Source organism: Bombina bombina, chromosome 5, assembly GCF_027579735.1.
Source record: "Bombina bombina isolate aBomBom1 chromosome 5, aBomBom1.pri, whole genome shotgun sequence".
In the NCBI taxonomy this organism is placed as follows: domain Eukaryota; kingdom Metazoa; phylum Chordata; class Amphibia; order Anura; family Bombinatoridae; genus Bombina; species Bombina bombina.
Genome location: NC_069503.1, coordinates 531301607 through 531326789, shown reverse-complemented (window position 1 = coordinate 531326789; position 25183 = coordinate 531301607). Strand labels below are relative to the sequence as shown.

Below are 25183 nucleotides of genomic sequence, written 5' to 3'. Positions count from 1 at the left end.
ACTTGAAACTGATGCAGTATAACTGTAAAAAGCTGACAGGAAAATATCACCTGAGCATCTATATGTAAAAAAGGAAGATATTTTACCTCACAATCTCCTCAGCTCAGCAGAATAAGTTCTGTGTAAAAAGTTATACTCAGCTGCTCCCAGCTGCAGGTAAAAAAAAAATAATAATAATGAAGAAATGAACTGCAGCCAATCAGCATCAGCAGTGCTGAGGTCATGAACTCTTACTGTGATCTCATGAGATTTGACTTAACTCTCATGAGATTTCATAGTAAGCTTCCTTTACCCTGATTGGTGAAATAATATGAGAGTGCATGAGGTTCATCCCCTAAGCTGTCCCAGGACAGACATACTAATATGCTGCTTAGAAATCCTTTACAATGGGATGTGGCTACTGAGGAACTTTTGAGGTAAAATATCTTTCTTTTTTACATAGAGATGTTCAGGCAATATTTTCTAGTCAGCTTTTTACAGCTATACTGCATCAATTTCAAGTGTTTAAACATTTGGGTATTATGGCCCTTTAAGCCAAAAAATGTAAAAAAATAAATATAATTTTAATCAAATCGCATTAGCTATTTTAAAAGATATTTCAGTTATTTTTTTCTCCTTTGGATTAAGATATAAAAGCTGAATGCGTTGTCAAACAAATATATCATTTTTTTAAATTTACCATATTTTTTTGGTTTAAAAAATATGAAATAATTGATAGCTATATTTTCTGAGAGTATATATATAAGATTTTTTTTACATTCCAGAGGGGGCACATAATCAGAACAAGGTTGTTATATTTCTTTTTCACAGGCACTTACATGTTTTATATGCAGATCCTTATATTTGGCAATACAGTGCATCAGAGGGATCAGTTTTGTTTTAGTGTTTTCTAATTCACAGGTCTAAACATGATTGGTTACAGGGACCTGACCAGACTGTTAGATTTTTAAAAATAGAGTCTGCTTTAATTCATTTAAAAAAACAAAAAACAAATAAGCAATGTATTTTTTAATTGAGAGGTCTAAAATTGACCATATATTTGAGGCTATATGATTTAAGTCTAATTTTAAAAATCATTTGTATTGAGAGTTTGTTTGCAAAAGCTTTTTATCTGCCTGATTTATGGTGGTGGTAAAAATGGTGGCATTCTATTCCAATTTTTTATTTTAGTTTTTCTATTATTATTTTTTTAAACTTTTTTTTGTTCCTCTATAAGATACAGATATCATTTATTTTTTCAGAAAATACCCTATTGTAGTAATAATGTTGGTAGGATTTATGCAGCAGTAGATACAACTAATACATTAGCAGGGAAATGATAAATGATAAACAAATATGATTTTACCAATATGTTTGTTATAAATTTACAGTATAAGTTTAGTAATCCTAACTGGCAAAACGTTAGTTAATTTAACACTTTTTAAAATTAGTATTAGACAGTCTAACACTGATATTTGACAATTATCTTGTACTAAACAATGTAGCAAAATCAAAATTTTCTTTGTAATAATTTTATAATAAAAATGTATATGAAAATAAATAATGGATGATAAAGAAAAGCAGATATGTAACTTTATTATAATACTTATTAATACTAAATTCAGTTTTTTTAACAAAGAAATGTCAAGGGATAAATCATGTACATTAGGGGAAAAGTTGAAAATGAACAACCACTTAGGAATATTGTTGGGGTATTTTGATGTTGACTGACCTCTTTCTTTTATTTGCATTTGTAATTTTCATTTTCTTTTTATCTCCAATTACCATTTTTACTTCACATACATATTTGTTATTACTTTCTTTGCAAATTAATGTTCTCATCTTTTTTGTTGATTCTTTTTGTATTTTTTTCCTTCCTATGCCCTAAAAGGGACAGTAAGCACCTTGAGATTTTCATATGAAATGTTTCGTTATGTGTAATTAAACACCCTTGCAATATACTTTAATTATTTAATTTGACCCATTTTCGTGTAATTTAGCTCTAAAAATTGTGGATTTTCTAAATGTCAAAGCTGTAAATGCACTTTACTAATTCTCCAAGGCTTATCAAGCTACATAACTTTCCCTAATTGGATTTATAACTGATAACAACTGTGAAACAATGCATTTTATAGCAACATATTGACTGTGGCTAGCCTTGTTGTCTGCTGACTCAAACCTAGATTGACTCCTCCAACTAAGGCAAATGCTAGGTGGAATTTGTTTGTGTTAGTTTAGGGTGATGTGTTATTCTGTAATGTATTGTAATAACATGGTGCTTACTGTCCCGTTAACCTTTTTTAAAAAAACTCTTTCCTTTGATCATTTATTTGCATCATAATCATTTTATTTTTCTTTAAAATTACATTGATCTGTGATAGACTAATCTCCTACTCAACACCCTTTATTAGATTATTTTCTTGATCTTCTTCATTAATCCTAAATTCTTCTTGACTCATTTGTAATTTCATAATGTATTTTCATTTTCATCCTTTCCATCCCTTATCATTTCCTTTTTTCTTATTCCTTTGTCACTTTTTCCTATTCTTTCCTTTTTATTGTTTGTTGTTTCTTCTATATTTTTCTTCTCTTCCTGCAGTTTCTTATTCAGATGGCACATCTTATTTTTCTTTAATTCTTTGTTACTTCCTGTTTTACTGATTTTCCCTCATTCTTTTGTAATTCCTACTTATTCTGTTTATTTATGCTATCCATAGCCCATGGCCACCCTAAGCATTTGTGGGGCATTGGGCAAGACAAATATGTATTTTTTTTCAGTCCACTTATTTTTTCCACCCCCTATGTGCCCTGCCCCCTGTATGACTCACCCTATACCAACTTTCAGTGTTGTTACCTATATAAAGAATACAATTATATATTACACCTCCTGATACCATAAACACTTCTTCCTAAAGTACATACAGGATGTAAATTGCATCATCTCATACCCTGACCCCTGACAGTGTGGACCCCCCAATGCGTGGGGCCCTTGGTGGGTGCCCCCTCACCTTGCTCAAAGATCAGGACTGCTTATCCTTTTTAGTTTCTGCATGCAAATATTTATTTTCCTTTTTGCCTTTGTTGGATTCTTATTTTCTATCTATGTTTAATGTGTCCTTTCATTCTAAACCTTTTGTATTCCTTATATCCTACCCTATTGTCTATTTGTCCTTACTCATATGTTTATCTAAATGTTGCTGTCTCTCTCTTTTCCATAAACTTTAATAGACATCTGACCTGGTAGAAGTTCCTGAAGAAGGTGATAGTTCGTGTTTGCTGGATATAAGTAGACAACGCAGTGATAGTGGTAAGTTTGATGTGATAAGGAAGACAGCATATTTTATTAGGCTTTACTTGTTTGCATACACATAAAAAATGGGTACAAATCTGAAACTGTTAATCTATCTGTTTAAATCATAGACATAGTACTTTTCACAGCAGATCACCTTCCAAAATAAAAATGAAAATTTAGGATTTTCATTGGCACTTTCGGCAAACATACAGCTCAACTAATGGAGGTTGTTGGTTATAATTTTACCTACCTTATTGACATACTATAACATCTTCAAAGTAAATATTCCAGTTCATCTTCTTAGGTACAGTGGCATAACCAAGTCCAAACAAGTCCTCAAAGTAAGATAACATGAGCACAACAGTTAGGTGCAATTATCGGACCTTTCACCAATTACTAATAGTCAATATTAAGGTTAAACATATTTAAGTGTGTAACAGCTTAAATAAATAGATAATGTACACTGAGTGTCTGCACAATACACAGGGAAGCTTACCAGATCCTAAGAAATAAATTCTAGGGAAGAGAGACAGAAAGTTGTATTGTGCTTTAAAATACTGATTGTTTTATTAGTGTAGTGTAATCTTGCAAAATACTTAAATGTTTAACATTGCAAATGTGTTTAATATCTTACTCAAGTGGTAATCTTGAGGTAATCAGAAAGTAATTCTTAAAGGGATGTTAAACAGTCTATTTTATTATGGTAATAAAAAAGCACTAAGCAGTTGTATAAATTTAATAGAAATCATTGCAATATGAATCATTCATCTATTTATTTTTTATACTACATTTGTGCTCCTTGTCACAGCCCTACAAGGGGGAGGAGGCCTGTGTAGGAAGTTTTATTTTAGCTTGGTGTCATAAAACTTCTAGGCTAGTGAATAGACTAGATACCAGGGAGTCAGATTTGCTCATGCCCAGAGCTGACAGAATAAAAATACCCCTACTAATTATTGAGTTCAGGTGTTTCAGCTGCACCCATTTTTAACAAGTGTATAAAATACAGCACATAGCCCTGAAACATTAGCAATACAATAGGTCATACTGAAGATCTCTGTGACTTTAAATGTGACACTGTAATGGGATGCCACCTTTGCCACAAGTCAGTTCATAAAAATTTGTGCCCTACTAGATCTGCCCCTTTCAAATTTAAATGCTATTATTATGAAGTGGAAGGATCTTGGTAGACCCAGCAGGTGCTGTCAAGTGCTAAAGCAAAGCACATAACGTGTAAAAATTGCCTATCATCTATTGCATCACTCACTACAGAGTTCCAAACTGCTACTTGGAGTAACATCAGCATAGGAACTATGAGTTGGGAGCTTCATGAAATGGGTTTCCATGGCCAAGCAAATGTACACATGCCTCACCTCAACATGATTGGTGTAAAGCATGCTGCTACTGGACTCTGGAGTCAGGGGAGGCTCCTCCATTTGAGCACTCCCGCACGTGAACACCCAAATAAAAGGGGGGAAAAAGAAAGAAAATAATTTATTTGGATGAATAAATATAATTTCTTCTATTGGAAAAATTATATTTATTCAGCCAAAAAATTTAGTCTAGACTGTCAAGCTTTATTTAAAAAAAACAAACCTTTTATATACATCTATGCTCTATTATACTTATCTACCGCACGTGCGGTAGAGAAGTATAGCCTGCCATACAAATTTGCATATTTTTCCTCTATGCTTGCAGTGCAGCCCATAACTGAGCCTATACCGCTCTTAATCGCACACTATTTAGTGTGCTAATTGGGCTATTTGTATGGGCGGCCAGCAGAGGGAGCACTTTTTTTCCAAGTTTTCTTTTTTTTTTTTGCTGGCTCAGTCGCGCCAAAAATTTCAGTGCGCAGGCAGCGCAGTTGGATCTCATCTGGAGTCTGGTTTGGCCGGGACTCCTGGGAGAAATGAGCATCTAAATTGTAAGTGTATGGTTGTATCTTCTACTTTTAGCCCTGCTGTGGGCTAGCACTGCACCGGACTGGCCAGGGAGGCATTGAAGTCAGAGTGTCAGACAGCAATGTATATCCTCCCCCAGTAAACGCCTCTGCTTTGGAATAAGTTTGTGTGTGGTGTCGTGGGTGTCTAAGTTACAGAGTTAGCAAGATGTTGAAACGTATTTGTCTTGGGCTGCAGACACTCTCATTTTATTATTACTTAAAGTAATAAAATGAGTCTGCAGCCCAAGACAAATACGTTTCAACATCTTGCTAACTCTATAACTTAGACACCCACGACACCACACACAAACTTATTCCAAAGCAGAGGCGTGTACTGGTGGAGGATATACATTGCTGGCCTGTCTGACACTCTGACTTCAATGCTGCAGCTGCCGCACGCCGGGAAAATGAAAAATGTATGAGCTTCCTTGCCCTTGCTCTCTTTCAATGCATCCCATTCCCTTTGTAAATTCATGAAACAGCCGGCCCCAGAGTCATACAGAAACACTCCCCCAGGTCCCCCTCTCTATTCTTGAAATATTGAGTGCTTTGCTTGGTGATATAAGAGGACGAGTAATTGCTAGTTAGCATACATAATTATGAGGCTTAAAATGAAAATAAGATATTGTGGAATAGCCCCACATGACCATACAGGACTTTATTAAGTGCCAGCATTATTCCCTCTACTGATCAAGACGCATGTATACATCAGGTGCCCTCATTTTAATAAAACTCTTATAAGATGCTAATTCATTAGAGTTTGCAAAATGTTTGTATTAGGCTTAGAGGTAAGGGAAAAGGATTACTTCATTTTTATTGTCAGTAAAAAAAATATGATTTATTTTTTTACAGTTAATTAAAAAAAAAATTACTTTTATCCTATGTAAGAGAATGTTTACCCTTTTTTAGTTTAATCAGTACTTAGTTTTTTAAATGATGTTTTCCCTTTTAATTATTTTTAGCCTGGTATATTGTGTCATGTCTGCATAAGACTCTCCCATAAACTGTTTATTTGCTTTTTTGCACAAGACTTGACCATATTAGAGTCTGCAGTGTAGATAAGCAAATCACTGGAAATATGTATGACAAGTTCCCTTTATTTTTATTTTTTTAAATAAAAGTGGAACTAGTGTGTGTATGTGTGTGTATATATATATATATATATATATACGAGCAATCTGAGGGGCGGGGCTTTATTTCAAGGGGTGTGGTCATGGGAGGGGCTAAGTGCACCTCCATCTTCATAATTCACCAGCCGCCACTGTCTGGAGTAGTGTTCTCTGGAGTTATGACTCATACTATCCAGCAGTCTGATGGAAGAATCTTGGTGTGGCAGATGCCAGAAGAACGCTACCTACTGGAAAATGTTGTGTCTACTGTAAAGTTTGATAGAGGAGAGATAACAGACTGGGTTTTTTCATTTACTTTTATTTTGGGCTAGGCCTCTTAGTTCCAGTGAAGGCTCATCTTATTGCTACAGGATAAAAAGACATTTTAGATAACTGGGCGCTTCCAATTCTTTGGTAAAAGCTTGCTGAGGGCCTTTTCCTGTTCCATAATAACTGTGCCGCAGTGCACAAAATGAGGTCTATGAAAATATGATTTTAGGAACTCGAGTGACTTCAAAAATATTCTTTTGGTTTAATGAGCACAAATACTGATAGATACACGCCAAAATATTGTGGAAATCCTTCCCAGACAAAATGGCTGCTGTTGTAGCTGCGATTAATGCTCATGAACATTAGAATTATGTATTAGTAAGTCTATGTCCTTGGTCAAACATGGAATATAACTGATTACTGAAAATGACTTATCCCATTCAGGTTCCATTTAATTAGGCAGCAAGGACAAGCACATCTCTACATAATGTACCACTTGTTAGGAAGTAGTTGTTAATGAAATGGCTACAGCCAGGTATAATCTCCAGAAAAAATAGCAGTTATTAAGAAAGTACTCATTTGTTTGTTTGTTTTTTGATTACCATACTTTTCACAAGTAGGTTTAGGTCAGATTTTGATATAGGTTGTTTTTTAAAGAAAAGAAAAGAAATACAGCACATAATTGGTGCATTTTATCTAAATTTGAAACAAATAAAATACTAAACAGAAATTAAAATTAAACTTTCATAATTCAGATCGAGCATACAATTTTAAAAAAATACTACTATTATTAAATTGAATGATTTCTTTCGGGATCCTTTGTTAAAACTTATCTTGCTTTTTTTAAAAGCATAATGTAGTAAACTCAGGAGTGTGCACGTGTCTAACACTATATGGCAGCAGTGTTTGCAACAATGTTGTACATATATTCAAACCTTTTTTTTTTTGTCTGAATCATGAAAGTTAAATATGCACTCCCTTGTCCCCTTTACAACACATATTCTAAATTAAAGCAAAGTGTGAGATCATGTTGAGCCAATTCATTTCACTGGGCAATTAGGTGAGAGATATATTTCCCACCTCAGTGAGGTCCAATATTATAATGAGCTGTCCTAAAAATATTGTTATACTTTCATAAAGATAAAGAGATTGTAGATTTCTAAATGGCACTTCAGGTTGAACACACTCTTCTTTCATATATTCAAATCACATTTTACTGTACAGACCAATATTCTATCCACATATAAATATTTGCTGTCAAATGAGGCAATCTATGTATCCCCTCACAACTGTTATTCAGCTGCAAGATACAGTAAAAGCTGTAAATCACCTGAATGTTGTAAAATTGTACTATGTAATGTTACAAGAACAGTTTTCTGACAAGAGTTATATTGCAAAACTTAGTTACCATCTAAAGCAGTGGTCTCAAAGTACAGGCTCTGGGGCCATATGTGGCCCTAAAGATAGTTTAATCTGACCCTCCCTTGTTGAATAGGAAATTATTGATTTGAACCCCATCACATTTATCAGGGTTCTAAGAGGTGTACCAAGTTGATGTTCTATACAGGCACTCACTAGTAAAAGCAGGCATTGGCCATTGTAGACTCACACCATGTACTGGTTGGATAAATGTCACTTTTACAGTTATATAGTTTCAGGATGATTACTTCACTTGGCACTCACAAGATAAATATACACAACTGTGTATTACTACTGTGGGCTATAATTCCCTCCATACACTATTACTTGGGTAAACATCACTGCCAGTACCTAGTATACCCAGTTCCAGAGCGCTGACTCTGTTCAAGTGGCCCCCATCGGAGAAGCAATCTAGGCCATTGGGCCCCAGATACAATGAGCTTGATACTCCTGATATAAAGGTATCTAGCTATAAAATCATATTCAAAATAATAGGGAATGACACTATTTCAGATAAAGCTCATGTTATAGTAAAATATATATAGTAAGGATTAGCTGATTTTGAAAAATGTGGACATAATGCTGCATATAAATACTGTATGCTATTTCAGTAAAGACATTTCAACAGTAAAGTTATAATGTAAATATGCATTATTCTCCAGCAATTCTCCTTCCTACATTCACTGCTTTGAAGATGTGCAATAGACATTGGATTGTAATTCTAAAAAAAATACTTTGAAGAGCATGTACACTGTGACATGTTTTTAAAGGAGAACTGACAGATTACAAAACCATATGTAAATAAAGTGCATGCAATTCAACATTTTAGCTTTAACATACTTGAAGTGTTCTTCAAATTTAGCAACATTGTTTAAACTAACATTTGAAAATAGCAATCACTGTGAATTAAACAGCTTTCATTTCAGTCATGAACAGGGCTGGAATGGAAAGAAAAAACAGCCCTGGAAAAAATCTAAAGCTAAATTTGTACAATATAAATGAGAGAATACTGGTAATGTATATTGAGGCAGCTAATGTTAGATTATTCATATCATATGCATTTGAAAAATTTCTTATCGAGGGGCTTTGAATGAATTGGAATTTATGAATTATAAAACTCCACATAAAGCCATGGAAAGGACGGGGAAAGAAAGAAGGAAACAGAGAGAAAAGAAGAGAGGAAGAAAGAAAGAAAAGAGAGAAAGAAAAAAGGAGAGAAAGAAAGAGAAATAAACGCCTAGATTACGAGTTTTGCGGTAAGGTGAAAAAGCAGCGTTAACAGGTCCTAACGCTGCTTTTTTACGCCCGCTGGTATTACGAGTCTTGCAGGTATAGGTGTACCACACACTTTTTTGGCCTTACCACAAACCTACTTACGTAAATTTCATAAAGCCTTTTTTCCATGGGACTTCCATAGCGCTGGTATTACGAGTTTGTCCTCTGTTTGGGGCAATAGAGCTTTTAAGGGAAATGCCCATCCAAATGCCCTTTTCAGGGCAATTAGTTAGGCTTTATTTGGGGGGGTTGGTTGTGTGGGTGGTGGGTGGGTTTTACTGTTGGGGGGTTGTTTGTATTTTTTTTTACAGGTAAAAACAAAATTTATGCTTACCTGATAAATTTATTTCTCTTGTGGTGTATCCAGTCCACGGGTTCATCCATTACTTGTGGGATATTCTCCTTCCCAACAGGAAGCTGCAAGAGGACACCCATAGCAGAGCTGTCTATATAGCTCCTCCCCTAACTGCCACCCCCAGTCATTCGACCAAAGACAAGCAAGAAAAAAGGAGAAACTATAGGGTGCAGTGGTGACTGTAGTTTAAAAATAAAAAACACCTGCCTTAAAGTGACAGGGTGGGCCGTGGACTGGATACACCACAAGAGAAAGAAATTTATCAGGTAAGCATAAATTTTGTTTTCTCTTGTAAGGTGTATCCAGTCCACGGGTTCATCCATTACTTGTGGGATACCAATACCAAAGCTTTAGGACACGGATGAAGGGAGGGACAAGGCAGGAACTTAAACGGAAGGCACCACTGCCTGCAAGACCTTTCTCCCAAAAATAGCCTCTGAGGAAGCAAAAGTATCAAATTTGTAGAATTTAGAAAAAGTATGAAGCGAAGACCAAGTCGCCGCCTTACAAATCTGTTCAACAGAGGCCTCATTTTTAAAAGCCCATGTGGAAGCTACCGCTCTAGTGGAATGAGCTGTAATTCTTTCAGGAGGCTGCTGGTCAGCAGTCTCATAAGCTAAACGGATTATGCTTCTCAGCCAAAAAGAAAGAGAAGATGCCGAAGCCTTTTGGCCTCTCCTCTGTCCAGAGTAGACAACAAACAATGCAGATGTTTGACGAAAATCCTTAGTAGCTTGTAAATAAAACTTTAAAGCACGAACCACGTCAAGATTGTGTAATAGACGTTCCTTCTTTGAAGAAGGATTAGGACACAGTGATGGAACAACAATCTCCTGATTGATATTCTTATTAGATACCACCTTAGGAAGAAACCCAGGTTTGGTATGCAAAACTACCTTATCTGCATGGAAGATCAGATAAGGGGAATCACACTGTAAGGCAGATAACTCTGAAACTCTTCGAGCCGAAGAGATAGCTACCAAAAACAGAACTTTCCAAGATAAAAGCTTGATATCTATGGAATGCAGAGGTTCAAACGGAACCCCTTGAAGAACTTTAAGAACTACATTTAAACTCCATGGCGGAGCAACAGGTTTAAACACAGGCTTGATTCTAACTAAAGCCTGACAAAACACCTGAACGTCTGGAACATCTGCCAGACGCTTGTGCAGAAGAATAGGCAGAGCAGAAATCTGTCCCTTTAAGGAACTAGCTGACAATCCCTTCTCCAATCCTTCTTGGAGAAAGGATAATATCCTAGGAATCCTGACCTTACTCCATGAGTAACCCTTGGATTCACACCAATGAAGATATTTACACCATATCTTATGATAGATTTTCCTGGTGACAGGCTTTCAATTCTGAATCAAGGTATCAATGACCGACTCGGAGAAACCATGTTTTGATAAAATCAAGCGTTCAATCTCCAAGCAGTCAGCTGCAGAGAAATTAGATTTGGATGTTTGAATGGACCTTGGAGTAGAAGGTCCTCTCTAAGCGGCAGAGTCCATGGTGGAAAGGATGACATGTCCACCAGATCTGCATACTAAGTCCTGCATGGCCACGCAGGTGCTATCAAAATCACTGAAGCTCTCTCCTGCTTGATCTTGGCAATCAGACGAGGGAGGAGAGGAAATGGTGGGAACACATAAGCCAGGCTGAAGGACCAGGGCACTGCTAGAGCATCTATCAGCGCTGCCTGGGAATCCCTTGACCTGGACCCGTAACAAGGAAGCTTGGCATTCTGATGAGACGCCATCACATCCAATTCTGGTTTGCCCCATAGTTGGATCAGCTGGGCAAATACCTCCGGATGGAGCTCCCACTCCCCCGGATGAAAACTCTGCCGACTTAGAAAATCCGCCTCCCAGTTCTCTACTCCTGGGATATGGATAGCTGAGAGATAGCAAGAGTGAACCTCTGCCCATAGAATTATCTTTGAAACCTCCAACATTGCCAGGGGGCTTCTTGTTCCCCCCTGATGGTTGATATAGGCTACAGTCGTGATATTGTCCGACTGAAATCCGATGAACCTGACCGCAGCTATTTGAGGCCAAGCCTAAAGAGCATTGAATATTGCTCTCAGTTTCAGAATGTTTATCGGAAGGAGGACTTCCTCCCGAGTCCATGAACCCTGAGCCTTCAGGGAGTTCCAGACTGCGCCCCAGCCCAGAAGGCTGGCATCTGTCGTCACTATAGTCCACTCTGGCCTGTGGAAACTCATTCCCCTGGACAGATGGACCCGAAATAACCACCAGAGAAGAGAATCCCTGGTCTCTTGATCCAGATTTAGCAGAGGGGACAAATCTGTGTAGTCCCCATTCCACTGATTGAGCATGCAAAGTTGCAGTGGTCTGAGATGTAGGCGGGCAAACGGAACTATGTCCATTGCCGCTACCATAAGGCCTATTACTTCCATACACTGAGCCACTGACGGCTGAGAAGTGGAATGAAGAGCAAGGCAGAAAGTTAGAAGTTTGATAACCTGACCTCTGTCAGAAAAATTTTCATTTCTACTGAATCTATCAGTGTTCCTAGGAAGGAAACTCTTGTGAGAGGGGAGAGAGAACTCTTTTCTTCGTTCACCTTCCACCCGTGAGACCTCAGAAAGGCCAGAACAATGTCTGTATGGGAATGTCGTCTAGGTAAGGAGCCACCGCTATGCCTCGTGGCCTTAGAACCACCAGTAGGGACCCTAGAACCTTCGTAAAGATTCTTGGTGCCGTGGCTAGCCCGAAGGGAAGAGCCACAAACTGGTAATGCCTGTCTAGGAAGGCGAACCTGAGGAACTGATAATGATCTCTGTGAATCGGAATGTGGAGATAAGTATCCTTTAAGTCCACAGTAGTCATAAATTGACCCTCCTGGATCATAGGGAGGATGGTTCGGATAGTCTCCATCTTGAAGGATGGGACTCTGAGAAATTTGTTTAGGATCTTGAGATCCAAGATTGGTCTGAAAGTTCCCTCTTGTTTGGGAACTATAAACAGATTTGAATAGAAGCCCTGCCCCTGTTCCTCCCTTGGAACTGGGTGGATCACTCCCATAACCAGTAGGTCTTGAACACAATGTAAGAATGCCTCTCTCTTTATCTGGTTTACAGATAATTGTGAGAGATGAAATTTCCCCTTTAGAGATGAAGCTTTGAAGTCCAGAAGATATCCCTGGGAAACAATCTCTAATGCCCAGGGATCCTGGACGTCTCTTGCCCAAGCCTGGGCGAAGAGAGAAAGTCTGCCCCCTACTAGATCCGGTCCCGGATCGGGGGCTACTCCTTCATGCTGTCTTAGAGGCGGCAGCAGGTTTTTTGGCCTGCTTCCCCTTGTTCCAAGCCTGGTTCGGTCTCCAGACTGTTTTGGACTGGGCGAAATTTCCCTCTTGTCTTGCATTAGAGGAAGTTGAAGCTGCGCCACTCTTGAAGTTTCAAAATGAATGAAAATTATTCTGTTTGGTCCTTAATTTATTGGACCTATCCTGAGGAAGGGCATGACCTTTTCCTCCAGTAATATCAGAAATGATCTCCTTCAGACCAGGCCCGAATAGGGTCTGTCCCTTGAAGGGGATGTTAAGAAGCTTAGACTTTGAAGTAACATCTGCTGACCAGGACTTAAGCCATAGCACCCTGCGCGCCAGAATGGCAAAACCTGAATTCTTAGCCGTTAGTTTGGTTAGATGAAAAACGGCGTCAGATATAAAGGAATTAGCTAACTTGAGAGCTTTAATCCTGTCTAAAATATCATCTAATGGGGTCTCCACCTGTAGAGCCTCCTCAAGAGACTCGAACCAAAAAGCCGCTGCAGCAGTAACTGGGGCAATGCATGCAAGAGGCTGGAGAATAAAACCTTGATGGATAAAAATTTTCTTAAGGAGACCCTCCAATTTTTTATCCATAGGATCTAAGAAAGCACAACTGTCCTCGACGGGGATAGTTGTACGCTTAGCTAGGGTAGAGAATGCTCCCTCCACCTTAGGGACCGTCTGCCACGAGTCCCGTATGGCGGCATCTATGGGAAACATCCTTTTAAAAGCAGGAGGGGGAGAGAAAGGTACACCTGGTCTATCCCATTCCTTAGTAATAATTTCCAAAAACCTCTTAGGGACTGGAAAAACATCAGTGTAAACAGGCACTGCAAAGTATTTGTCCATTTTACACAATTTCTCTGGAACTACAATGGGGTCACAATCATCCAGAGTCGCTAAAACCTCCCTGAGCAATAAGCGGAGGTGTTCAAGCTTAAATTTAAAGGCTGTCATTTCAGAATCGGACTGAAGCAACGTCTTCCCTGAATCTGAAATCTCACCCTCAGATAGCAAATCCCTTGCCACGGCTTCAGAGCATTGTGAGGGTATATCAGACATAGCTACTAAAGCATCAAAAAGCTCTGTATTTGTTCTAGCCCCAGAGCTGTCTCGCTTTCCTTGTAACCCTGGCAGTTTGGACAATACCTCTGTGAGGGTATGATTCATAACTGCCGCCATGTCTTGCAGGGTAAACGCATTGGACGCGCTAGATGTACTTGGCGTCACTTGAACGGGAGTTATAGGTTCTGACACGTGGGGAGAGCTAGATGGCATAACCTCCCTTTTGTCAGTCTGAGAAACCTCTGGTGATAAATCTTTAAATGCCATAATATGGTCTTTATAAGTTATAGAAATTTCAGTACATTTGGTACAATGGCTTCTAAACATATTGAACAAGGAGTTTACTCTATGTCAGACATGTTTAACAGACTAGTAATGAGACCAGCAAGCTTGTAAAATACTTTAATTAATGTGAAACAGCAATTAAATAAAAACAGTACTGTGCCTTTAAGAGAAAAAAACTAACACATAAACTGCAAAACAGTGTTAAAAAGTAGTAAACTCTTCAAATTTTTTACAGTGTGTATAAGGGACTAAAGCAGCATTGCACCCACTTGCAAATGGATGATTAACCCTTTAGGCCCCAAACCGGATTTGAAAAATGTTAAAAAAAATGTTAATAAACAGTTAAACACCTTGCCACAGCTGTGGCTCCTACCTGCTCTCAAATACGATTTAGGAAAGGAATAAGCCCTCTATAGTGGTCCTCAGATGCCAGAGGACTCCTTTAGGGAAGCTGGATGTCTCATTCTGAATAAGAACTGCGCATCTAGAGCTCGAAAATAGGCCCCTCCCACCATGCACTCGATGTCAGAGGGCCTTAAGAAAATACTCCTGGGAGTATCTGACTAGCCATGTGGAAACTAGGCCCCAAAAACGATTTATCACCCTCAGAGAAAAAACGTTTTTTCTATATAACATGTAAACGTTTTGTCACTAAGAAATATGAGTATTAACATGACTATTACCCTTTTTTGTAAGCATGAACCCAGTCATTGTTAACCCCTTAATGACCACAGCACTTTTCCATTTTCTGTCCGTTTGGGACCAAGGCTATTTTTACATTTTTGCGGCGTTTGTGTTTAGCTGTAATTTTCCACTTACTCATTTACTCTACCCACACATATTATATACCGTTTTTCTCGCCATTAAATAGAATTTCTAAAGATACCATTATTTTCATCATATCTTATAAGTTACTATAAAAAAATGTATAAAATATGAGGAAAAAATGGAAAAAAACACACCTTTTCTAACTTTGACCCCCAAAATCTGTTACACATCTACAACCACCAAAAAACACCCATGCTAAATAGTTTCTAAATTTTGTCCTGAGCTTAGAAATACCCAATGTTAATATGTTCTTTGCTTTTTTTGCAAGTTATAGGGCCATAAATACAAGTAGCATTTTGCTATTTCCAAACCACTTTTTTTTACAAAATTAGCGCTAGTTACGTTGGGACACTGATATCTTTCAGGAATCCCTGAATATCCATTGACATGTATATATTTTTTTTTAGAAGACATCCCAAAGTATTGATCTAGGCCCATTTTGGTATATTTCATGCCTCCATTTCACCGCCAAATGCGATCAAATAAAAAAAATTGTTCACTTTCTCACAAATTTTTTCACAAACTTTAGGTTTCTCACTGAAATTATTTACAAACAACTTATGCAATTATGAAATGAATGGTTGTAAATGCTTCTCTTGGATCCCCTTTGTTCATAAATAGCAGAGATATGTGGCTTTGGCTTTGCTTTTTGCTAATTAGAAGACTGGTAAATGCCACTGCGCACCACACGTGTATTATGCCCAGCAGTGAAGGGGTTAATTAGGGAGCATGTAGGGAGCTTTTAGGGTTAATTTTAGCTTTAGTGTAGTGTAGTAGAGAACCCCAAGTATTGATCTAGGCCCATTTTGGTATATTTCATGCCACCATTTCACCGCCAAATGCGATCAAATAAAAAAAAACTTAAATTTTTTCACAATTTTAGGTTTCTCACTGAAATTATTTACAAACAGCTTGTTCAATTATGGCACAAATGGTTGTAAATGCTTCTCTGGGATCCCCTTTGTTCAGAAATAGCAGACATATATGACTTTGGCGTTGCTTTTTGGCAATTAGAAGGCCGCTAAATGCTGCTGCGCATCACACATGTATTATGGCTAGCAGTGAAGGGGTTAATTAGGTAGTTTGTAGGGAGCTTGCAGGGTTAATTTTATCTTTAGAGTAGAGATCAGCCTCCCACCTGACACATCACACCCCCTGATCCCTCCCAAACAGCTTCCTTCCCTCCCCCACCCCACCATTGTCCCCGCCATCTTAAGTACTGGCAGAAAGTCTGCCAGTACTAAAATAAAAGGTATTTTTTTTTTCTTTTCTATTTTTTTGGGCATATTTACATATGCTGCTTTGTAGAATCTCCCCATAGCCCCCAACCTCCCTGATCCCCCCCAAACAGCTCTCTAACCCTCCCCCTCTGCCTTACTGGGGGCCATCTTGGGTACTGGCAGCTGTCTGCCAGTACCCAGTTTGCAGAAAAAAAATGGTTTTATTTTTTTTTTCACCCGTTTTTTTTCTGTAGTGTAGCTTCCCTCCCTCCACAGAGCACCCAACACCTACTGATGACCGTTATTTTTTACTTTGCTTAACATTTTCTTAACATTTGCCTTATATTATTTTCTGTAGAGTAGCGGTTCCCACCCGCTCCCTCCCCGTGCACGCGCCCGCCCCCGCCTCCCGTGCACGTGCGCGCGTCCGTGCGCGTGTCCGGGCATCCCCGCCCCCCTGGACATCATCTGGGCCATCGATGGCCGCCACCCGCCTCCCACACACGCTCCCAACCACCAACGATGGAAGCCATAGATATCCGGTGCAGAGAGGGCCACAGAGTGGCCCTCTCTGCATCGGATGGCTACTAAGGGTTATTGCAGGATGCCTCGATATCGAGGCATCACTGCAATAACCGGAAAGCAGCTGGAAGCGAGCAGGATCGCTTCCAGCTGCTTTCCACACAGAGGACGTGCAGGGTACGTCCTTGGTCGTTAAGGGTATTTTTTTAGAGGACGTACCCTGCACGTCCTCGGTCGTTAAGGGGTTAAATCACTACATCAAGCTTACCTCAATTATACAAGGCTCTGTCAGCATTTTCTAGATCTTATCATCTCTCTAGAAATAAATATACTGAACATACCTCAAAGCAGGTAATCTGCAAACCGTTTCCCCAACTGAAGTCTTTCCCATACTCTTCAGTTATGCGTGAGAACAGCAATGGACCTTAGTTACAAACCGCTAAGATCATCAACCTCCAGGCAGATTCTTCTTCTAATTTCTGCCTGAGAGTAAAACAGTACAACGCCGGTACCGTTTAAAAATAACAAACTTTTGATTGAAGGTAAAAACTACACTAAGTCACCACATATCTCTTGATACTTCCTATCTTGTCGAGAGCTGCAAGAGAATGAAAGGGGGTGGCAGTTAGGGGAGGAGCTATATAGACAGCTCTGCTGTGGGTGTCCTCTTGCAGCTTCCTGTTGGGAAGGAGAATATCCCACAAGTAATGGATGAACCCGTGGACTGGATACACCTTACAAGAGAAAGAGCTGATTTCTTTGGGGCAATGCCCCGCAAAAGGCCCTTTTAAGGGCTATTGGTAGTTTAGTTTAGGCTAGGGTTTTTTTTTTATTTTGGTGGGGCTTTTTTATTTTGATAGGGCTATTAGATTAGGTGTAATTAGTTTAAAGATCTTGTAATTTGTTTTTTATTTTCTGTAATTTAGTGTTTGTTTTTTTGGTAATTTAGCTAATTTTATTTAATTTATTTAATTTTATTTAATGTAGGGAATTTATTTTATTGTAGTGTAGTGTTAGGTGTTATTGTAACTTAGGTTAGGTTTTATTTTACATGTAAATTTGTATTTATTTTAGCTAGGTAGTTATTAAATAGTTTTTAACTATTTAATAACTATTCTACCTAGTTAAAATAAATACAAACTTACCTGTAAAATAAAAATAAACCCTAAACTAGATACATCTAACTATTAGTTATATTGTAGCTAGCTTGGGTTTATTTTATAGGTAAGTATTTAGTTTTAAATAGGAATTATTTAGGTAATGATAGGAATTTGTATTTAGATTTATTTAAATTATATTTAAGTTAGGGGGTGTTAGGGTTAGATTTAGGTTTAGGGGTTAATAAATTTAGAATAGTGGCGGCGACGTTGGGGACGGCAGATTAGGGGTTAATGAATGTAGATAGGTTGCGGCGACATTGGGGGAGGGAGATTAGGGGTTAATAAATATAATGTAGGTGTCGGCGATATTGGGGGCAACAGATTAGGGGTTAATAAGTATAATGTAAGTGTTGGCGATGTCGGGGTGGCAGATTAGGTAATGATAGGAATTTGTATTTAGATTTATTTAAATTATATTTAAGTTAGGGGGTGTTAGGGTTAGATTTAGGTTTAGGAGTTAATAAATTTAGAATAGTGGCGGCGACGTTGGGGGCGGCAGATTAGGGGATTAGGGGTTAATAAGTGTAAGATTAGGGGTGTTTAGACTCGGGGTTCATGTTAGGATGTTGTTTCCCCATAGGAATCAATGGGGCTGCGTTACTGAGATTTACGCTGCTTTTTTGCAGGTGTTTTTCTCAGCCGGCTCTCCCCATTGATGTCTATGGGGAAATCGTGCACGAGCACGTATAACCAGCTCACCGCTCACTTAAGCAGCGCTGGTATTGGAGTGCAGTGTGGAGCTCAATTTTGCTCTACGCTCACTTCTTGCCTGTTAACGCCGGGTTTGTAAAAACCCGTAATACCAGCGCTGCAGGAAAGTGAGCGGTGAGAAAAAACTGTAAGTTAGCAACACACCCCTGTTACCGCAAAACTCGTAATCTAGGCGATAGAAAGCAAGAAAGAAGAGAGAGAAAGAGAAAGAAAAAAAAGAGAAAGAAAGAAAAAAAGAAAGAAAGAATATTTTGAGTAGAATCAATCCTACAGAAACACAAAAAAATGTGCATATGATATCTTACCAATAATTGTAAGTAAACTTTCATAACATAGACTGCACTGAAATACAACTCTATGTTGTATACTATTGACAAAAGCAGATCAGTGGAAGTCCTTAGTGATTTTGAGGGCTAGGAGAATTTTTTTTTGTATTCTCCTCTGAGTTCTCTGCATCTCGCCCTTGGCGAGGCACATTTATTAAAAAAAATGACACATACTAACTTGTGCTGTTTGTAAGGCGAGCTGGGGCAAATTATGATGAAATTCTTCATGCAATAAAAGCAAGTTCTCCAGATTTTCTATTTCAAACCCGTTTTTTTTTAGGTAGTATTTTTTGCCCTCTTTTTGTGGGGGAAATTTGTGCATTCATTTTGATGTGTTACCACAATATATTTTTATTTTAACTTTGTTAAAATAATGATCCTATATAAAAACCATTACACATTCAAATTGTTAATAGAATTTTTGTTTTTTGTGAGTCATTTTTGCATTCTATATTTGTCACATGTATCTAGCCAAAGCTAGACCTGCTAGAATCAGAAAGTTCTACATCAGAAACAGATGTGAACACAACACCAGCTCAAAGACATAATCATTTCTAATGCTGTTCTCCATAGCACCTATGGAGAACTATAATGCGTGTATTTGTATGAGAACTTTGCTTTCTCCAAAGGCACAAAAACGGATAAATTGGTAACTGTGCGGTTGCTAAGGCGGCCTGTAGAAAATGTGACTAAAACTAGCAAATTTAACTTTTTTTTAAGCGTACCGGTGCACCGTGGCAAATGCGAACAAAGTGAGAGGAATATATAGTAAGACTTGCCCAATTTTAGGTGCACTTTGCATAAAAAAAATAGAGGATTCAGTTGTATGCTGATTTATAGGAGCTTTGATAAATTTTGCTCTAAGTCTAATAGTTTTGTTGCATTAAAGGGACATGAAATCCAAAAATGTTTCCTTCATGATTCAAATAGAGTGTAAAATTAAAAAAAAAAAAAAAAAAAACTACCTACTTGCTTCTCAAAAAAAATACCATGCAATACATAATAGAAGTAAATTTGAATATTTTTAAAAGTTGTATAGATCCTGGTTTCTCAACAGCCGGACACGGTCCAGTACCGGGCCTTGACTGCCACTGGGAGCTGTGACATGCCTGCCGCTCCACACATAAAAAATACTGGATAGGTCTTTCAGAGTGCCAGTGCACATATAGCGGCAGTTCAGTGGGAGGACAGTGTGGGGCAAGGAGCAGATAGGACTGGACCTGGACACCACAGTTAAGTGATACCAGCCTACTGACACCAATGAATGTATATATTTTCTTCCCCCACATACACCAATGCATCATTATATATATATATATATATATATATATATATATATATATATATATATATATATATATATATATATATATATATATATATATATATATATATATATATATATATATATACACTACAGGGCCCTGTATACGTCTGGCTAAAATTTACCGGGCATTGAGTTATTTTGGGTTGAGAACCTCTATCTGAATCATAAAAGAAAAAAAAATGGGTTTTATGTCCCTATAACTTAATTTCTGGGTTATGCACATAGATGGAGTTATTTTAAATTAATGTGTGGATACAATTTTCCTTTGCAATGCACTGCAGACCAATTTAGCTCTGATAGTAAATACAGCACATTCTGAATGACGCCTTAACTTTAATTTCAATTATGCACATTCCATGTTACCTTGAGCTATATATATCCAATGAAATACCTTTCCTAATGTTCCTTCCCTTTGGAGGAAGGTGGATGTCATGTGAGTCAAATGGATGCCTTTTTCCATTCACAAGCTGCATACAATTATCAAGAATCTATTCAGCTTTAGTGTCAAATGTAGACATTGTTTGCCAGGAAACTTTTATAATTCCGTTACGTAATATTCACCCACCCTATTGCTAAATTTGGCAGTTTGGTATTAGTAAGTCTGCCAAAATGCAATGATTGAAGAGGTCAGACGCTGTTATCCTTTGGTAGGTTTCTGGTTAAGTACAATAGTTTGAAAAGTAGAGAGGATAATTGATATTTCAAATTACTTTTTTCCTATGTTCTGTTTACAAGTCTCAAGTGTTATTTATCGCTGCCCTTTTGCAGTATTTATATATGCTGTATTAATGGAATTTATCATTTTCTAAGGTCCTATTTGTTTACTAGTTTAAGCAAAGCTGCATTGTAGAAAATGTATCATTATACAATATATAAACTAAATAAATACTTAGTGTAGTAGAACTAACAAGCAGGAATAACATTGCGCAATATATTTTTGTCCATCATTTTTTTGTTTTCATTGTATAAATAATCTTCATGCACAATATAAAACAAAAAACACATTAAAGGGATACGAAACCCAAAAAATGATTTTGTGCGTCAGACCATTTAAAAAAAAAAGTTTCTAATTTACTTCTATTATCAAATTTGCTTCGATCCAATGATATTCTGTGTTGAAGAGATACCTAGGTAGGCACCTGTATCACTACATGGCAGGAAATAGTGCTGCGATCTAGTGCTCTTGCAAACGGATAACATTCTTGCAAAATATATAGTTCTCCAGAAATGGGCCGGCTCCTTAGCATACGTCCCTGCTTTTCAACAAAAGATACCAAAAGAATGAAGAAAATTTGATAACAGAAGTAAATTAGAAAGTTGTTTAAAATCACATGCTCTATACGAATTACTAAAGAAACCTTTTGGGTCTCAAATCCCTTTACGTTTTCTGACAAACTAAAACACAATTGAAGAATTGTGTAGCAAGCAGTGAACCTGAAGTAAAAAAATAATGATAAAACCCAAAATTTTTCGTTCAGGAATTAAACAGAGCCTAACATTTTAAACAGCTTTCCAGTTTCTGTTTTCACATGTGTTTGGTATCGTTTGTTGAATGAGCTAGCTGAACACAACAAGTATATCAATGACAAGAAGCATATAGGTGCCACCAATCACTAGTATTGCATTGCTGCTTTTGAGCTGCTCCAGAGCATACCCAGGTATTATTTTCAACAAAGGATACCAAGAGAACAAAACAAGCTTGATAATAGAAGATAATAGAATTAAAATTGTATGCTGTCTCTGAAGCATTACAATTTAAAAGGACATTACAGTCAAAATTTAATAGAAGCATTTTTTGTATTAGAAAAGGCTTCTAATAAAAGCTAGAGCTTTTTCAAAAGTTTATTTAAAGGGACAGTCTAGTCAAAATTAAACTTTCATGATTCAGAAAGGGCATGTAATTTTAAACAACTTTCCAATTTACTTCTATTATCTAATTTGCTCAATTCTTTAGATATCCTTTGTTGAAGAAATAGCAATGCACATGTGTGAGCCAATCACACAAGGCCTCTATGTGCAGCAACCAATCAGCAGCTAATGAGCATATTTAGATATGCTTTTCAGCAAGCGATGTCAAGAGAATGAAGCAAATTAGATAATAGAAGTAAATTAGAAAGTTGTTTAAAGTGACATGCTCTATCTAAATCACGAAAGAAAAAATTTGGGTTTCATGTCCCTTTAAGTATGCACCGTGCACCAGCATTTTAAGCACAGCACTTGCTGAGAGAGCTTAAAGGGACACTGAACCCAATTTTTTTCTTTTGTGTTTCAGATAGAGCACGACATTTTAAGGAACTTTCTAATTTACTCCTTTTATGAAATTTTATTCATTCTCTTGGTATCTTTATTTGAAATGCCAGAATGTAAGTTTAGATGCCGGCCCATTTTTGGTGAACAACCTGGGTTGTCCTTGCTGATTGGTGGATAAATTCATCCACCAATAAAAAAGTGCTGTCCTGAGTTCTGAACCAAAAAATAAAGCTTAGGACCTTCTTTTTCAAATAAAGATACCAAGAGAACGAAGAAAAATTGATAATAGGAGTAAATAAGAAAGTTGCTTAAAATTGCATGCGCTATATGAATCACGAAAGAAAAAATGTGGGTTCATTGTCCCTTTAAGGTTCTTGTGCCATCTGGCAATGACTCCATTTGGTAATTGCTGACATACAAGCCCCACTGGCACTCTGAGTAGCTGCAGTATTTAAAATGCTGGCGCACTGAGAATATCTAGCTATACTTCATGTGCACATGCAGAGAAAAATGTTAACTCCAAAACAGTGCTAGCTTTTACTAGAAGCATTTTTGTCAATATGTGTATATTGCAAATGTGTTTCTATTCAAAGATGTAATTTATCTATGTGCAGTTAAATTTTGACCAGGTTGTCCTTTTAATTTTTGACTTTACTGTCCCTTTAATTTTGACTTTAATATCCCTTTCATCTCATGTTTTTTTCTTTGTTCTATTATATGGTATTATACAATCTGACATAATAAAAATTCTTCATTTTACTGACAGTTTTTAGCTACTTAGAAAACGGCACAGAAAATTTCAAGGAGGATGAGAAACGGAAGAGTATTACTTCTACGGTATGATGATTTTAATGTTATATTCTAGTTTATTCAAATATCATGTAATCTCTGTTATATTTTTTAATATTATTGTTAATACTATTATCTTAGGAATCCATATACTTTTTTTCATGTATGTATCTTGTATACTAGTTCAAATAAATCTCTGTTTGTAGATAGTATTCAAAACTGTTAGGCAATTTTAATGACTTATGCAAAAAGTAAACACATAGGGCCAGATTACAAGTGGTGCGCTAATGATAGTGCGGGCCACTTTGAGCAGTATCACTGGACCACAGTAACATAAGCTCACAACTTGATATTACAAGTCCATGGTATATCCCATATTCCAGAGAAAGGTCAACGCGGACAACATTGCTCTAGCGCCACCTATACTTTCAATGGATGTTGTGACCACACTAAATATCGCTCATATTACAAGTTGAAACAAAAATTTAGCACACCACCTATAATCTGGGCCAAATTGTATTATTTTGAGGCAGTTCTTTAACAAAGATAAACTGTGCTATTTCACTATAGTATATTAACCCATAAATCATTTTACATTATTTCTTTGTTTATAATCCACAGTAAAGACTTTTGCTATCAAGTCCGGTTTTTTCTGAGGAACTAGTAGAATCCTATAATATAAAAGGCCAAGTGTGTTTGTCCGAAGTTGTCATGCGCAGTAGAGACAGCACAAGGGCAAACACACCTGGCCTTACCTGACATGCTGTTTGCGGCAATGGGGAGAAAGTGGGCGTGACCAGATGGGAGTGTGGGCGTGGCCGAACAGGAGCATGGACTTGGCTGGGCGTGACCGGCATGGCCGGGGGCATGGCCGGGCGTGGCGGGGTGTGTGGTCTGGCGTGGTCAGTGGTCGGCGCAAGAGAGAGGGAGAGAAAAAGAAAGAGAGGGGGAGAGACAAAAAGAGATAGGAAAGAGCTAAATAGAGGGGAAAGATGAAAATAGAGGGAAGAGAGAGAAAAAAAGAGGGGGGAGAGAGAGAGCAAAAGAGAGGGGGGGGAGAGAAAGTAAGAGGGGGAAAGAGAGAGAGCAAAAGAGAGGGGAAGAGAGAGAGCAAAAGAGAGGGGGAAGAGAGAGCAAAAGAAGAGAGGGAGAGAGAGAAAAAGAGATGGTGGAAAGAGAGCAATAGAGAGGGGAAGAGAGAGAGCAAAAGAGAGGCATGGAGAGAGAGCATAGAGAGGGGAAAGAGCAAAAGAGATTGGGGAGAGAGCAATAGAGAGGGGAAAGAGCAAAATAGAGAGAAGAGAGAGAAAAAGAGAGGGGGGAGAGAGAGCAAAAGAGAGGGGGAGAGAGAGCAATAGAGATGGGGAGAGAGAGAGCAAAAGAGAGGGATGGAGAGAGAGAGCAAAAAGAGAGGGGAGAGAGACAGAGCAAAAGAGAGGGGGAGAGAGGGGGGAGAGAGCAAAAGAGAGGGATGGAGAGAGAGAGCAAAAAAAAGGGGAGAGAGATAGAGCAAAAGAGAGGGGGGAGAGATCGTAAAAGAGAGGGGGAGAGAGAGAGCGCAAAAGAGAGGGGGAGAGAGAGAGCGCAAAAGAGAGAGGGAGAGAGAGCACGCAAAGAGGGGGAGAGAGAGTGCAAAAGAGAGAGAACGCAAAAGAGAGGGGGGAGAGATCGTAAAAGAGAGGGGGAGAGAGCGCAAAAGAGAGGGGGGAGAGAGAGAGAGCAAAAGAGAGGGATGGAGAAAAAGAGCAAAAGAGAGGGATTGAGA

At 38.0% G+C, this 25183-nt stretch overlaps 1 protein-coding gene across 1 annotated transcript in view; it reads left to right on the top strand.

Moving 5' to 3' along the window:
* The window catches only part of STAC (SH3 and cysteine rich domain), a 472981-nt gene that overhangs the window by 373633 nt on the left and 74165 nt on the right, over positions 1-25183 (top strand). Inside the window, exons 6-7 of the mRNA XM_053714461.1 lie at positions 3208-3286; positions 23396-23466. Of these exons, the coding sequence (XP_053570436.1) occupies positions 3208-3286; positions 23396-23466 (150 nt within the window). The remainder of the gene's footprint in view (positions 1-3207; positions 3287-23395; positions 23467-25183) is intronic.